Source organism: Meira miltonrushii (assembly GCF_003144205.1).
Source record: "Meira miltonrushii strain MCA 3882 unplaced genomic scaffold FA14scaffold_7, whole genome shotgun sequence".
Lineage (NCBI taxonomy): Eukaryota > Fungi > Basidiomycota > Exobasidiomycetes > Exobasidiales > Brachybasidiaceae > Meira > Meira miltonrushii.
In genome coordinates, this window is record NW_020289949.1 from 51,488 (window position 1) to 68,342 (window position 16,855).

General features: G+C 44.3%; 7 protein-coding genes across 7 annotated transcripts; 3 read left to right on the top strand and 4 right to left on the bottom strand.

Moving 5' to 3' along the window:
• Nucleotides 1-331: 331 nt before the first annotated feature.
• FA14DRAFT_94198 (uncharacterized protein) lies at nt 332-6,422 on the top strand. Its single transcript, XM_025503101.1, has one exon. It carries the CDS (start codon nt 529-531, stop codon nt 6,235-6,237), a length of 5,709 nt encoding a protein of 1,902 aa, XP_025351757.1. The 5' UTR covers nt 332-528; the 3' UTR covers nt 6,238-6,422.
• Nucleotides 6,423-6,772: 350 nt separating this feature from the next.
• On the bottom strand, nt 6,773-7,699 carry FA14DRAFT_108080 (alpha/beta-hydrolase; the record flags this gene model as incomplete). Its single annotated transcript, XM_025495828.1, has 1 exon — nt 6,773-7,699. A coding segment is annotated over one exon (927 nt), but the record flags the coding sequence as incomplete, so codon positions are not given.
• A 290-nt stretch (nt 7,700-7,989) lies between these two features.
• Nucleotides 7,990-9,023, bottom strand: FA14DRAFT_128226 (thioredoxin-like protein; the record flags this gene model as incomplete). The annotated part of the gene is made up of 3 exons (XM_025496840.1): nt 7,990-8,490; nt 8,536-8,917; nt 8,986-9,023. The coding sequence occupies 3 exons, from the start codon at nt 9,021-9,023 to the stop codon at nt 7,990-7,992; spliced, it is 921 nt and encodes a 306-aa protein (XP_025351759.1).
• Nucleotides 9,024-9,670: 647 nt separating this feature from the next.
• On the top strand, nt 9,671-10,852 carry FA14DRAFT_109437 (uncharacterized protein; the record flags this gene model as incomplete). Its single annotated transcript, XM_025495876.1, has 2 exons — nt 9,671-10,160; nt 10,212-10,852. Coding segments are annotated over 2 exons (1,131 nt in total), but the record flags the coding sequence as incomplete, so codon positions are not given.
• A 347-nt stretch (nt 10,853-11,199) lies between these two features.
• On the bottom strand, nt 11,200-11,892 carry FA14DRAFT_111935 (uncharacterized protein; the record flags this gene model as incomplete). Its single annotated transcript, XM_025495962.1, has 1 exon — nt 11,200-11,892. A coding segment is annotated over one exon (693 nt), but the record flags the coding sequence as incomplete, so codon positions are not given.
• Nucleotides 11,893-12,259: 367 nt separating this feature from the next.
• FA14DRAFT_192942 (uncharacterized protein) lies at nt 12,260-14,414 on the top strand. The gene has a single exon (XM_025501969.1). The coding sequence runs from the start codon at nt 12,515-12,517 to the stop codon at nt 14,330-14,332; it is 1,818 nt and encodes a 605-aa protein (XP_025351762.1). The 5' UTR covers nt 12,260-12,514; the 3' UTR covers nt 14,333-14,414.
• On the bottom strand, nt 14,395-16,302 carry FA14DRAFT_94217 (WD40 repeat-like protein). The gene has a single exon (XM_025503102.1). The coding sequence runs from the start codon at nt 16,026-16,028 to the stop codon at nt 14,457-14,459; it is 1,572 nt and encodes a 523-aa protein (XP_025351763.1). The 5' UTR covers nt 16,029-16,302; the 3' UTR covers nt 14,395-14,456.
• Between the last annotated feature and the right edge of the window lie 553 nt (nt 16,303-16,855).

Consider the following 16,855-nt stretch of genomic DNA (forward strand, 5'->3'; position numbering starts at 1 on the left):
TAATAAGGTTAGACAGCCGCTCCGGCTAATCGGTAATCAGCGTTTTCATACAGCAAAGGCGTATGAGCTCTGAAGCCAAGCAGCACGCACACGCCCTCACGAAATGAAAGCGATGCGGGCGCGCATTATGGGCAAGCGCATTGATGATATGAGAAAAGCTTCTCTCCGCACTTCTTCCAATTAATCAATCAAAAGCCTTCTTGACACTATTTCTGGGCCGAGTTGTTCGGCGCTGGTTCATTTTCTCTCACCCTTTTTTCAGGCACAATATCACTGTATGCATGAGCCGTTTTCCTAGGAATAGCGCGCAAAAGTATAATCAGGTCCACATAAACGTCATCACTTCTGATTCAATATCTTAAGCGTCTCCCCCTTCATCTGACCCTTTTTGGTATAATATCAGATTGGTCATCATCTTTTTCTTTGCTTTTGGTTAGCTACCGGATCGACTTTACCCTCTTTGGTGACGTGGACAAGGTTTGGGAAAGCTCCTTTCTCTAGAAAGCTGTATTCTATCCTTACTGCACAATGGATTCAACTGTACATACACCTGCCTCAACTGCAGAAACAGCGGCCACAACTCCTGCCTCTCAAGATGGTTCAACGATATCACAGAACAATCCAAATTCAAGACTAGGAGGTCATGCTGCAAAACAAAGCGTGGCTAACGCAGCGATGCTCTTTGCAGGAGGTTCAGATGACCCATTTGCATCTTTTGGTGCGATCGAAGAAGAGCCTGAACTAGCAGCAGAAGCAGTAGAATCTCATGATCCATTCTCGACAAATGGACATGCTCCAGCGCAAGATCAGCACAATAATGGCTCTTCTAGTCTCGGCCATACGAACGTCACAGAATCACATAATATTCCATCAAATCTGGCCATCCCTTCTAACAACGCAGATCAAGCCACAGCTAGCCTTGCAAGCCCACATACTCCAAGTAATTTGTTCGCTGATAAGTCTTCATCGGATCTTTTTGGACCGCCAAATCCCACTGGCAATGATGATTGGCTAGGTGGAGATGCAGCGCAGGAGCCAGCGAACGATTCGCATCAACAGCAAGTAGATCATTATGGTCAGTATGATCAGAGTGGACATGCAAATCACTATAGCCAAGAAGGCTACAATGCGTATGCACCACAAGATTCGAATGGCCAACAGGGATATGAACAGCAATATGCGTACAACAATTACGATCAAAGCCAGCAACAGTACCCTGGGCATGAGCAGCATCAGTATACCGGGTACGAGCAGCCACAAGAGCAGGCTGGATATGATCAAGGACAATACGCTGGATATGCTGCTCAACAAGACAATGGCTACCATCAGCATCAGTACTCGGGCTATGATCAACAGCAATATACTGGTTACGATCAAAATCAGTACGCTGGATACGATCAACACTCGCAAAATGGCTATCAACCGCAAAGCACAGGTTACGATCAGCAGCAGCAGACTGGATATCAGCCTCAGAACACAGCGTATGAACAGCCCCAGCAAAACGAATATCAACCTCAAAATCAAGCATACGATCATCAACAATATGCAGCATACAATGGTTATGCACCACAACAGCAAGGAGGTTACGAAGCATACAATGAATTACAACCTCAGGCAGGTCATGACTATTATGCACAACAGCAAGAACAGCATACAGCCTATGATCAGCAGCAATCCGATTATGGGCAACAGCAGCAGCAGCCGACCTACTCCGCCTACGAGCCGCAACATGGCGCCCAAGAGCAACAGCCGGAGTATGGACATCAAGATCACAATCCGGAGCATCAACAACAGACAGAATACGGCGCGTACGAGCAGCAGCCTCAACAAGAAACAAAAGGTCATGATCAACAGCAACCTTCGTATGCCGCGTATGACCCAGAGACTACTGAGATAAATTCAGGATTCGAAGGGTATACACAAGGATATCCTACCGAAGCAGGTCAAGATCATTCCGATCAAAAGAACTACTCAGGCACTCAAGCGTCATCAGCGTACGATCACAGCGAGCCTGTCAATCTTGAATCTGCGCCGAATGAACCATTCGCTGGCTCAAATGGAGGCATCGAAGGTGGTGTAGAAGAAGGAATTGTTGCTCAGGACGTCTATGGAAATGAAGAAGGCCATGTAAGCCAAATTGGCCTGGACAATTCAGATACGCTAGATGCAGAGGGTCTCACTGGTTCTCAAGAGCCCAAGAATGATTTCTTTGAAGTTTCAGGCCCCAACCAAAATGGCGAGAAAGAGAGAGGAGTAGATGCATACAACCCTGAAGACCAATCCAATGGTTATGCTCCAAATCCTTACGCTCCGCAGTATGGGCAAAGTATAGAAGGAGTAGATCACGAGCAATCATCCTTGCAAGACCGACGTCCATCGCAAGGTACTTACTCATCGTACGCACCAGAAGATCAGGCATCTTATGCTCCGCCATCGCATACATCAGAGCAGGCGTACGCACCTTATGCACCCTCTCAATCGCAACCAGAAGAGCAATTGTATAATCCATATGCGCCATCAACACAAGGATATACTCCTTATGCGCCTGCGGAAGATCAAGCGAATGTTTCGTACGCTCCTCCATCGCAATCGGAAGAAAATGCGTACGCACCCTATGCTCCTCAATCACATGCAGAAGACAATGCATACACACCTTATACTCCAGCAGGACAAGTAGATGACTATGGCTTTGCAACAAATGCTACTCAAAGTGCAGCAACGACGAATGAGTACTCGGCGTATGCACCCACAAGTCAAAGCTCAGCATATGAGCAAACACCATATGGTGCTGATCGTGCACTTTCCTCGTACGGTGGATCACATTCAGGCGCGCAACAACATGAGACCAATCCTGGCCGAGCAAAAATACCACTAGCATGCTTTTCAATCGATGGCAAGCTGATCACATATTTCCCAACTTCGAGTGTATCAAATCAAGATCTTGCCAATGGATCATCATTTGGAAATGGATATGGTGCTTTGCAAGGTTCGACTCCATCTCAAGTGACGATTCGTTCTTTGTCAAGCGTGATACCTTCAACAACGTATGCCACCAGTATGAAACCTTCAAGCTGTCCTGGTCCGCTTTTCGAGATCGGAGGATCGCAGATCAGTGCACTTTCAAGGGCAACGGGTTCTGCAGCTTCGACAAACAAGAACAAAAAAGCAGCATTGATCAAGCATTTACAAGATGCGGCCAATGATCTTTCGAGCGGTTTGAGCTATTATCAAGCAAGTAAGCATGCTTTTGAGCTCAAAAGGCAAGAAGACAGAATCTTGCTCATTCGTATTCTATCATTATTGCTTGAGCACGACGGAAATATGACCAGTAATACAGCATTCGATAAAGCTGTCATTGATTTGATGCTCGCTGAAGATAGCGATCAATCTCATGCAAGCACGGAGCAGCATGCAAATTCCACGTCGGCTTCGGTGGTCCCATCGCAGGAGGAGAGAAAGGTATTACGAGAGGTTGAGCATTGCCTCATCAAGGGTGAAAGGAGAGATGCAGTAACATTGGCCAAAGACAATAAGTTGTGGACACATGCTGTGATCATTGCTAGCGGGATGGACAAAGATACATGGCAAGATGTAGTCAGATCGTTCATGGATGAAACACTAGACGATAGATCTGATCAAACGTTAAAGACTGCATATGGACTATTTTCGGGTCAAGATGTGAAGGCGACATATGACCTTTTCCGACCAAAACAATCGCTCAATACATTTTCTGCGCCTACAGTAGGCGTAGAGCATGACGAGAATTCAGAAGCAGCAAAGCAAAGTCTTGAAAGAAGAAAGGACTGGAAAAGAAGCGTAGCAATGATTCTGGCTAATCGTTCATCAAGTGATTTATCGCATTTGACGGCTATTGGAGATGGTTTGAGCGTTGGAGGTTGGCTAGAGGGTGCACATGTATGCTATCTTTTGTCCTTGCCTACCTCAGGCGTAGACGGTTTTGATGGACCAGGAGGTGCTCGGTTGACTTTACTTGGCACACACAGCCCAGCCGCAAGTTCTGCTTACCTGCGTGATCTAGATGCAATTATTCTTACAGAAGTTTTGGAATTCGCTTTGAGCCTACGCACTGTGCCCAAAGGAGGTGAACAATTCCAAGGCTTGCCACATCTACAAGCATATCGTATCGTTCACGCTTTGTTCTTGGCAGAAATGGGAGAGACAAAGAAAGCCTTGAAGTATTGCGAAGCAATCACCAATCTTCTCAAATCTGGAAAGATGAACAAATACTACCATCCAGGTCTACTGCAACACTTGCAAGAGCTTTCTGACCGTCTTAGCGGAGGTGATGGAAAGAACAGTAGTCCCAACAGTGCAGGAAGCGGATCTTGGGCAAAGAAGAAGCCAACAATGGATGGGGTTTGGGGTGCTCTAGAGAACAGGTTTACCAAATTTATTGCTGGAGAGGACGATGCTTCAAATACCAGTAAAGACTCAGCTACTGCTGCAGGTCAGAATGGTAGCACTGGTAAAACGAACAATCAAGTTGGAGCTTTCACGCATTACAGTGCTATCACCCCAGAAGCTACTTCGAGAGACGTCTCTCGCGTACAATCGTATACTGATTTCCATAATTCAAGCTCAGGTCAACATCCATACAATGCCTATGGAGGTTTGTCTTCCTCGCATGCTCCACCACATTCAACCTCGTCCAATGCATCTTTCAGTCGCCCCGCTTCTCGTGCCAGCAGCACATTGGATGTCCACGGCAGTACAGGTCGATCAATTGTGTCGCCATTAAGTCAAGCTCATCAATCCAATGCTGGATACGTATCGTATGGTTACGCAAATCGTAATCCTGCGTCTGCTTCAGCCACAATGACAACGAATTCTTCCTCAACCGAAGAGCAAGCGTATAGCGATTGGCCAACGAGTGCAGGTCCTTCTCATCGTTCTCGTGATCACAGTCATTTGTCGCGGGGAATGGATTCGTCTTTTGAAACTGAATCATTCGAAGGACCTTACAAGACGTCAACTACGCGAAATGCGCCATGGAACGATGGCAGTTCGTTCAGCGGAGGCGATAGCACATTGCATGCGCCACATGCCAATGGACATGGAGCAGAAGGATCGTACGAAGAAGACGGTGGGCAGACAACAGGTGAAAGTGACAGGTATGGAGCTTCGAGCAATTATACGACATCGGAAGGTCAGCCTTATTATGGTTACGAAGCACATGGAGCAACGGAGTCGACTTTTGTGTCAAATGTCGATCACGATCTCAACGATGGAGGCGAAGGCCAAGACCTTTTATCGCCAATGGATGCTTTGGGTGGAACACCTACCCCAACTTTCAACACATATGCTCCGCATTCAAACGCCAGACAAAATAGACATATTGATGATGACGATGACGATGATGACCTAGGCTTCGGAAATACTGGAAACAAGAGGGTTCAACGAAATGCAGCTGGTCAGAATAACGAAGATGATATGAATGGAGAAGACGACTCATCACCTGGAGTGACACCAAAAGCCAGTACTTATGATCAAAAGATGGGGGGAAGAGGTGAAAGCGAAGGTGATAAATCGACAGATTCAGCAAAGACGGTTGATAAGCAAAGTGACGAACAAAAGCCATCTAGCTGGTTCGGTATCGGAAGATTGTGGGGTTCAAGAAAAGGTACACCAGATCCAACGGAAGCCAAAGCTACGAAGGCACATATGGGTAATGAATCTTCATTCTATTACGATAAAGAATTGAAACGATGGGTGAACAAAGCAGCAGGTGATACACCACAAGCTGCTACCCCACCACCACCACCTCCCCGTGCAGCAACAGCATCGCCGTCAGTTGGACGTCCGATGGGTGCTCCTCCTTTGCGTGAAGCACAAAGAGCAGTTTCAAGTTCTCATCTTGCCGGAAGTGGGGGACCTCCTCCTGCGAGATCATCTCCTTTCTCACCACCTCCACGATCATCCACCTCTTCAACCATCAGCGAATTGGGCGAAGATGGAGAAGGAGAGCCTGGCAATGCTTCACCACCAGTCCGTCCACCCAATTACTCTACTTTGTCTACCGGCAGTTCAGGACCTAGAGCAAGATCCAATCTGGCCGATCACAGTCAGCCACCAGCTCTTCAATCGAACAGGTCGTTTTCGGCAATGTCGGATGCCAGTGCAGCAGGTGGAGCAACAGGATCTGCTCCGCCTAGACCACCACCAGGAGGAAGTATGAAGAAGAAGCCGATCAGTAAACGATATGTGCGTGTGGATTAAATGGATTTTACGATTGATGCAATTTTCATGCTTTTTATAAAACAAGATTTATATATAAATTTTTTGTGACTTTTAAACGATTTGTAATGTAATACGCTTCCTCATGAAATTTACTTAGAAGTGTGCCTTTTTTTTATCGCAAAAATGAATGTCATTGCCATTTGGTATGCTACAATTCTCCCTTTCTGGCTGCTGAAGAGGCAATATCTTGTGGTGCTACGCTAATAGCGGGTGCAATGTCACTTTCCGTAGAAGGCAACACATCTGAAGCGGTCATTTCTACCCATTCTCCACTGGTGATGCTAGAAGGTCTTGAAACCGAAGCTGCTGATGATTGTACATTGAGATTTTTGGGCTCAGATCCGATTTCATTATCGTAAGACCTTGCCAAAGGTGAAGATGAAGAAGGTTTTGAGCTATGCGAAGATTTTGAACGAATCTGATAGCCTCCATTCGGATTATCGGAAATTTGATAAGAGCCTGAAAGTACTTTCATTGCTGCATCTGCTGCCGCCCTACCACCTTTCGTATGTTGAATCACATAGGTTGCCAAGAATAATCCAATGGCTTCAAAATAACCTGGCTTTACGCAAGTATCGTTATGCGTGCCATCGTCCAATTGTTTCCATACTTTTAGATTTGATTGACAGCGTGCGTATAAAGTGTCCATATGTGAAGGTGGAACTAATTCGTCTTTTCTTCCACTCAAGAATAATATTGGAGTTTGTTTTCCAATCTTTTTGATAGAAACGCCTGATGGCCAATACTCTCGACATAAGAATGTGAAAGGTTTGATAGGCGGTAAAACGTGAGGGATCAATTCGGGTATACTTAAAAACGTATTCTCTAAAATCAAAGCTCCAATATTGGTAGGATTTCGACTTGCTAAATCGATCGCAACTGCTCCTCCAATACTTTGACCGTACGCTATTACAAATGTATCTTTTAGGATCGGATGTTTGCGGATATACTCTAACGCGGTTTGAGCATCAATTCGAATTCCGACTTCACTAGGTTCACCGGTCGAAAGTCCATAACCGCGATAAGAGATCATCAAGACATTGCAGCCGAAACGTTTATAGAATACTGCTGCTAAAGGTAGCCTATGACCCATATTGCCTGCATTTGCATGTAGGAATAAGACTGTTGGCCTCCTTGCCATGACTTCGTTTGGATCATCTGATACTCCACGTTCTTTCTCTTTCGTGCTTATTTGTCTTTGTTGAAGCAAGAAAGCATGTAGCTTTTCACCGTCAGGTGTTTGTAGTCCGATTACTTCGAAATCATCAATGCCGAATTGATCTGGCGTTAAGACTTCTGTTCTTGAACCGGCAGGGAAATTACTGGGATAAACTAAACTACGCTGATAACGATATAAAAGCATTGCCGTACTTGCCACACCAAGAGCAAAGATGCCCAGTACAGCCTTTGTGGCACCATACAGAGATGGCATGTATCCCATCTTTGTCGGTTTGTATGGGAGTGATGGTGATGGCAAGAGATGACAATGTTGAACGGCCAATGAATACGCGGCCCCCCCGTGTTGTACTTTAAGTAGAGAGCGGGGAAAACATCAGCCGCCCAGTGGAGCAAATGAAAAGCGGAAATAAGGGCACACCAATAGTCTAACTACGCCAATGCCAAGGGGGGCATCGCATTTACCGATTCATTAAGGAGATCATGATGAAAGTGATATAACATCACAATGTATGCAATATTCAACTTTTAACATCTTTCAGCTCGTACAAGTCTCTATAGATCCCAATCCAATTCTGCATCTTCTTCCTCTTGACTTCTGATAGTTGGCTTAGTCTTCGTTCTGTTTCCACCGAATCCTTCATCTTCATCCTGATCTTCTCCCTCTTCAGGGTTCTTTTTAGGGTCTTTGAATTGCAATCCTGGCTCGTAGCTCGATGATCCGGGTACTGTAGAGCGTTCAATTACACCTACAGCTAGCAGGAGTAATTCGATGTCCTCCAATTTTGTCTTCATTCCGTCTAAACCAATCTCCGGTCGTAGGCCAACAATTTGTCGATGCAATTCTCCGTTTCGATAAATCAACATCGTCGGAAGATTCTTGTCAGGATAGTTTGGAATACATTTATCACCTACGATACTAACGAATTTCGTAGCTGGATATTTGGCTGCGAGCGTATCCAAGAATCCTGACAAAAGTCGGCAAGTTTCTAGTGCATCATTGTACAAGAAGCATACTACACCCGTTCCTTTCCTCTGTGGTTGCTCTTCATTTACCTGTGTCGAAGGCGTTGAATCTTCATCGGCAGCCGAGAAGCTCACGCTCGTTCCTTTGGTCCGCTGCCTTTCTTCTTCTTCTCTTTCTTCTTGTGCTGATTGTCCATCTGCGGGTTCTTTACTTGCATCAGTCACTTCCCGGGTATAATCTTGTCTTGCTATCGGATATACTCGCCCAAATTTGCCTTTCTTTTGTTCTTTTATCAAATCTTGCATTCTTCTCCGTCGCAGTTCTATCAATCTCTTTTCTTCTTCATCGTTTCCCTTTCCGTCATCGGCTAAAAGATCGATCTCCTCGTCTAGGTCTGCAACTGTTGCTTGCTTTAGCTGTGCATTCCGTACTTCTGATGCTTCTGGTGGTTCCGGAGAGGGGGATCGGGATGGCGGCTTGGGAGGCAAGATGCCATGTGCCCGGAGTGCGTCATTGCTAGTAAATCAATGTAAGATGTATGGTTAGCAAAGACCAAGTAACATTCTCTTGCCTGTAACACTCACAATTCTGTATCCTCATTTGGATTTGTTTGAGCTTGCATCTTGTTCTTCTTACTATAAGCTCTTTGTGATGGCAATGAAGGAAGTTTTGGAACAAGAGTAGAAGTGAATATATGCAATTTCTTCTTAAAGGTGGAGCGTGCGTACCTGCTCATAGGGCGGAGTGCAGGCTCTAATACGCGAGCTAAAATGTAATTAGAAGGAATAGAAGCATCTAGTTAAGTCTAGATTAATCCAAAAAAAAATTGTATGATTTTTGATTTGCATTTTAAACAAATCTAATTTAAAAAAATAATGACTGATATTCTGCCGTAATGCAAATAAACTTATTGCATTGCCAATCTTCTTGTTACAATTGTCATCATTACACTCAACATCGATCATCAATCAGATTTGGAGCAGTCTAGAGGGGCGTAACAAGCAAGGAAGCGTTTGAGGTTGTATGCCATCTATCGTTCTCACTCCTTCAAAAGCTCAGATGGTGGCGGAAAAGGAGACGACTGCCGCCACTTCTGGCATTTCAAAAGCGGCCTCCTTCCGCTTCTTGACTGCGGATAATCATGGTTCACTATCAGAGGTTACCTTGGGAGACCCTTCATTAATAAACACAACACAAGCACAAGCGGAAGATGAAAGTGTTAGTGATACAAATGTCAAACTTGTCCGAGAGGCCAAAGGAGCCGGCGCTTCAAAGGGCGATCATTTGGTACAAAGGATTGCATCTGGACGATTGCGTGATGTTGATGTGACTGCATTGGCTCGCAAAGATGGAAGGATAGACATTCTCGAATCGATATCAGGAAAGTTGTTGACATCTTTGCGAAATGGCGAAATGAAGAAAGGTGTTCATCGTTGGGTAGGACTGGCTGTTGCACATGATGGTATCTTCGCATGCACTTCGGCAGGTGATATGCGATTCTTCTCAATCGATCAAGAAGAAGGATCGAAAGACGCAACATTGGCATTAAAAGGAGACTGTATCAAAAGGGAAGTACCTGAACCATTGCAAATGGTAACATTTGAGCCGAAAAGCGATCCGACGCATTTCGCATATGGAGGTGAGGAAATCCCGCTCAGTGTCTGGGATGCTAGACAGGCAATCTCATCCAATGGAGAAACACAAGACGGTGAAAATAATGAGAACGCGTCATCGTCATCCCGGAATACTAATGGCTCCGGTGGAATGCATACAGTCAATGGCATGGACGAAGAAGTGGACGCAGCAACAGCTAACAAGCAACGCAAACGAAAGAGAATCATGGAAAATCGTGCAAAAGCAAGAGAATTATTGTGGGGAGAAATATGGCGAGCGAAGAATCTGCCAAATGACTCATTATCATTGCCACAAAGACCGGACATTCTCAGTGTTGCATTCATGGGCTCACCAAACATAATCGCAACAGGTACCCGAACCGGTCATATACGAATTTTCAATACGTCATCCCAACGTAAGCATACGCATGAATACCGTGCATTCGGAGCGACACAAGAGAAGATTCCGGTCAAGATTCTTTTGTGCAGCGAAAGAAAGACCGAACTGATTGCGGCCGATACGACAGGAAAGCTTTTCGTTTTGGACGTTCGATCTGGATCAGTTCTTTATCAGTACAAGGGTATAAATGGCGCTGTTTTATCTATGGAAAGTTTGCCGGCCATTAATAACAACCGAGGTGATTCTTACCTTGTCACCGCATCAGCAGATCGCTTGTTACGCTTGCACAGTGTTCCTGTTGATTCTCAAGCTGCAACGATTGACGTTTCTGCCGAAGATGCTCCAATGCGGAAGTCAACGAAACAGAAAGGACAAACACTTTCTTCACAATTCATGCGGGAAGGCGCAAATGTCATTGCGTGGGACGGAGTTGTACCTGAGGCAGAACGATCGGTCAAATGCAATAGTGGAAATGCTGAAGAAGAGGATATTGATGCAGCTTTACCTGTGGAAGATGATGGAATGTGGGACGCTATGGCAACGATTGATGAAGATGATATCCAACAGCACAGTGATCGCCAAGAGGCCAGATCAAAACGTCGACGTTGATAGATTCATATTTCTTGTTTCCTCATCATTCTCATACATATTGTATATCATTCATTCTATTTCAGCGTTAATAATTTGCAAAGGGTGGTTTACATGGATACGAAAAATGCAGCAGAGAGGAATACTGAAGAACATAAAGCCGAAAGCATGCCAGGATAACTAGAAAGAGCTCCACTGCTAGAACCTGAATCAGATGCGCTATTTCCGTTTCTATTTGCACCCAATTGACCAGTCTTTGTGATTTTGACGGTTAAAACGTTTACGTTTCCATCAATGCTGATACCGTGATTGATTTGACTTTGATCAACGCTTTGCAAAAGGTTGACTTGTTTCATGCTTGCTGTATACTTGAATCCTCCCGGTGAAGTTGTTCCGGTTGAATTGGTAGCATTTCCGGTCAATTGATTTCTTCCTAAATCATAACCGTTACTTACGATATTATGACCTTCTTGAGCTGGCATTTCAACACTTGCGGCAATAAAGACTGCTTTTGTATCTGCAGAAGAACCGTTTTGGATCCAATAACGTAAATGATTGCCACCTTTAACGCTTTCTAAACATGTTCCACTATCTCCACCATAATAATTGAAACGTAAAACATTGGTTTGATTGATGTAACCTGTTCCATCTCCAAGATTAGCTTGTTGAGCGCCTCCCAAAGAAATACCTGCACATGAACCTGGTGAAAAGTATAAACTTTCAAAATATTCCGATAAACCAGCGCTTGTAAGAACGTCTTGATCGGAATTGGAAGAAATGATTACATTTAACGGTTCACCAAGTTGAGAAGTAGGATCTATACGTGTTAACATACTTCCGCCATTATTCCTTGGATCTGTATAGCCATTATTTGATTGACGATTTAAAAGGGCGGGACTTGCCACAATTGTACCAGCACATTGAGCAACGATTGCCAAAGTCAAGAATGAAATATTGAATCGCATCATTTAAAGGAATTGCTGAACCAGCAGCAAATGGGAGATGACGATCACGGAGAATGATATGATTGTAATGAAAGAGAGAGAGTTTATCATATGATGCATACATCTTATATATTCTTGTTTTGGTAAGCATCACTCAATCGAGTATTTTGTTCGGGCTGTGTGGATTGACAGTTATCTGCACCCTGAAAACTCTTTTACACAAGACATAATAGAAAGCAACAAACATGTCTGCCAATTCTCAAACTCAAATCTCCACCCTAAAATCTAAAAATATTACACAGCCTTGCTTCCCGTTTAGAAGATTGTGCGGGAGTGTTGAACTGAAAGCCTTTAGCGTCGGCTTCTAAACGCGTCATGCATGAATGATATGCATCTTCACTCTACAAGTCGCCGCAAGATTTAACTCTGGATACACACATAGCTTGAAAATATTTCATAAAAGGCAATTCAATGACGACAAGATAAGCATCTAAGTCTGCATATATGCACTGCACATCATTCATATTTGACATCTAACGACAATCAATACGATGCAAATCATATAGCGATGGAGGTGTCATTGCAGAGTATCAATTACTTTGCAGATCAAATCAACGGATTGGATGGCGATCATGCACAATCAATCAAAAATCAATTCAGACGAACGGTGGAGTATGTATTGGTGAAAGATTTGGAGAAGAGATGGAATACAGAACGAAAGGCATGTTTGCAAGTTACCCTGGCGATATTGAGCATCTACAGAAAGTTGGACATTCAACCAGGCCAACGCTTCTTAGATCTCTTGGTTCATATCAATCCCGATCATGTTTCGGACATATTTCAACATCAATACGAAGAGAATGATATAGCAGAATTAGGGTACTGGCTAGTGGGCCTATGTGGAAAGTTGGTATGGGAATCCCACTCTGCTCTCTTTCTCGCCCATCGGATAGCCGAATCAGCATTCATGGGACCGGCGATCCTATTGGATTGTATCGCACAATACTTTTCACGCTCTTCACAACGTATAGACAATTCACAATTTCATGTCGTCGCATTTGATGCGCTCATTCAACGGCTAGACCAGAGCAAACAAGAGAAATGGATGCCTACAATGCGTTCATGTCGACACATAATACCAACAAGTACAAAGCTTACATTGATGGAACAACAATTCCAACGTAGAAAGAACGAGAATGAAAAGTTGGTCATGTATGATCACATCTATGCAGGAACAGCGTATAGAAGAGATGCTCCCGATCAAAAACACGTTTGTCATTTAAAAGTTCAAAGAGATCATCTCTTACAAGATTCTATGAATTGTTTTAATAAAATGTCAAAAGATATCGTCATTGATGGTTTGGATATCGCCTTTATAGGAGAAGATGGTCAAGATCGTGGCGGGTTAACGAAAGAATGGTGTTTACTAATGATTGAAAGTTTACGGGATATAATCCTCATTCAAACTGACGATCAGGCGGAGTTTATGGATCTTCGAAATGATTGTACTGAAGAACAGGCTCAATTGTTCGGGATCGTGCTGGGAATTGCAATCCTGCGAAGGGTGGCTATTGATGTCCCCTTAGCCCCATACGTCTATGATCTTTTAAGCAGCTCTGATACAAATACACAGCCGTCATTGGACATGCTTCACTACACACGACCTGGATTGGCTGATGGCCTTTCCAAAATAATGACATGGGATGAAGTGAAGCAAGGAAGCATTGAGGATGTCTTGGGTGTTGACTTCACGTTTTTTGATGAGAAGAATGCCAAATCTATCAACCTCCTACCGAATGGGGATCAAATCACGGTCTCGATGCAAAATAGGTCAAAGTATGTTGATGCAATTCTCTTCTATCTCTTGCAAAGACGGATTCAAGACACTCTGTTCAACATACGAGAAGGGTTTTCACGTGTTTGTTTTGGCATCAGTGGTTTGGAATTGTTCACCTTTTCCGAATGGAGTTCACTCACATACGGAAAAGAAATGGCAGCCAATACGGCATCTTTACAAAGATCTTGTCAAGTTTTGATGCATGCCAAAAGCGCAAAAGAAAGAGAAGAGATGCATACTTATCTCGCCTTATTTTGGTCAATCGTTGATGATTTCTCGAGAGACGACTTGCGTAATTTACTTCACTTTGTCACTGCAAGTCATCGAATGCTCACCTTGCGATCTATGAATGATACCGCGGGAAAGGAATCACCTTTCACCATCCGTTTGTTGGATCCAATACCGACAAGTATGCAGACCTATCCTCTACCCACTGCTTCGACGTGCAGCAATACACTCTTCTTACCTCAGTATCCATCTTATGACATCCTTCAACGATGTCTCTTGTTTGCCATACGGAATGGCAATCAAGGATTCGGCCTTTCATGAGAAAATCGCAGCAACTCATTTGTACTTTACCCACACGCATTTGTACTTTACACATTCTTAGACTTTAATATATGCATTAAGGTATCATGTCGTGAACGTCTATTGAATCATAAAAAAAGAGGTCTCAAACCCTCAACACTCGAACTGATCGTCCCGAAGTCATTGCTAGCCAATCAATGTCTGGCCCTGACTTATTTCCGTATTCGTCCCACTCTTGTACCACTCCTCCTCCCGATTTGTTGGTCGAGGAACCTCCAAGTGTTGGCAATCGTAGCCATGCGACATTGTTCACCATCTCTTCTGCACTATATGCTAATATTGGTACTTCCGCTCCTATGCTTGAATTCACACCTCTATCCGAAGAAGGAGCAGGACTTGGACCTGCTCCGTTACGTGACCTTCTTCCTTGAGCCGATGCACTTCGTAATGTTGCGCTTGCCAGATCATACACCAAGCATTGAGAATCATCCCCGGCTGTACAGATCATGCCTTTACTTGATCCTCCACTGAATCCCGTTCCTGGAGGTCCCCATGCAACAGCATTGATTGCGCCTTGATGACCACGTAGTTCTAGAATAGGACTTCCAGGTGCACGAACATCCAAGATTTGAACGCTATCGGAATCCAAATGAAAGGTTGCAAGGTAATTCGCATCCCAAGGATTGAATGCGATCCTTAGTAGAGGTGCTGCTAGATTTTCGTGACTCATTCCACTGCTTGGTCTGCTGGTATCACCATTATTTCCTCCGCTGCCGGTGCTCATTGGACCTGGATTGCCGGTTTCATAGATGATCGTAGAATGTTCCAAACTTCTCAAGTCAAACACACGAACGCTTCCATCTGCTCCCACACTTGCAAATACGTCCGAACTTCCGGGGCACCAATCAACATCATACACTTCACGATCGTGTGCGATCAATTGAGTCAATGCGGTTCTAGAAGGTAAATCCCAAATCGTACAAGTCGTATCGATTGAAGAAGTCACGATCAAATTGGGCGAAGGAACGTTCCAAGAAAATGAAGTGAGCGGAGCAGGTGATGTTGTTGTGTTTTTCGAATGTGCCAAAACACTCTTTTCACGTAATGCGAATGGGTATCCTTTCCCTGATCGATCTCCTAAAAAGCCTGAACCGCTTCCACCTCCATCCTCTTCTCGCAAGCATTCCCAGATACGCAGACAGTCTGCTGTTGTGGCCAAAAGTTCTCGGTCTGGATAACGGGATATTGCATCGTAGCCGCCTGTGCCATCTTCTACATCTCCACTTCCCCAAGAGTCGCCCTTGGATTGCTTATAATAGGATGACGACCTTCCGTCGTTTCCTCCACTACCACCTTCATCTAGAGTAGAAGGTTGGAAAGCGATCCTGGTAGCAGGATATGGATGAGCCGAATCCGCAACAGGCGCAAGGGTTGGTAAACCATATTCATCATCCGTTACGCCTAAGATTTGTATCCGATTAGTATATTCGTCTACAAAGCTACCTATCGCTATTCGAGCATCACGAGGTATTCCAGAAGGATTTGAATTTGATGAAGATGATGAAGAGTTTTGATTGTTGTTCTGCTGTTGATAAGGATTTCCTCGAATTGTTTCTTGCCATTTTGATGAAGATGCATTTGTTGAAGGAGATGTTGACCAAGCCAATGCATGAACAGGCCAAGGTGCCAGATATTCAAAGTTGGATATATCGTTCATTGTGAGGTTGTCGTATCCTCTCTCATCTGCCAAGTGACTTTTATGAAACCAATCGAGTACGGAAGGATCGGATAGGGATGATGATGAAGTCAATGCATTCAAATTCCATCAGAACGTGTTGCAGTCAAAGCGCAGTTTGGTTCAATACACACACAACACACGCGTAAGAAGCTTGTCTGAAGTTTAAAGTCGGCGCGCTATTGCACTAATCGGTGTTGGATTGCGTGCGTATATGCGTATGATAGTGGAATATGCTATGCTAACCAACGACTAATAGTACGAACGGCGATGACATGATTCAGCATGTTCTCTTGAGCCATAAGCCAAAGTATGAAATGAGACGTAATCAAAGATGGAATTCTTTAAGAGATCGCTCAGGCACAAGTAGTGGGAGGCAGTCTTTTTAAGCCTATTTTGCGAGCGAAAGATTGGCCCAGAAAGATAAGTGGAAGTGCAAAATGGCCGAAGAGTACTTCGGTAGCGTACTACTATTCATCGCAGGATAGTTCGATACGTTAGTACCCTTCCGGCACGTTAAGTATACTGACTAATGATACACAGAAACCAACAGCGAAGACATGATTGAGCATGTACTTGAGGCTTTGTTCACTTTTCGTATTTCCTTGTGAGACTGCAAACGGTTGAGAAGAGGAAATGAGGTCAAGGAAGACTCCTCCGCTGACTCTATTGACGAACTCTGTGTGGCATCTTGTTTTGATTCATGCACTTCTACCTCCCTTCCTCCCTTCCTCCCTTCCTCCCTTCCTCCCTTCCTCCCTTCCTCCCTTCCTCCCTTCCTCCCTTCCTCCCTTCCTCCCTTCCTCCCT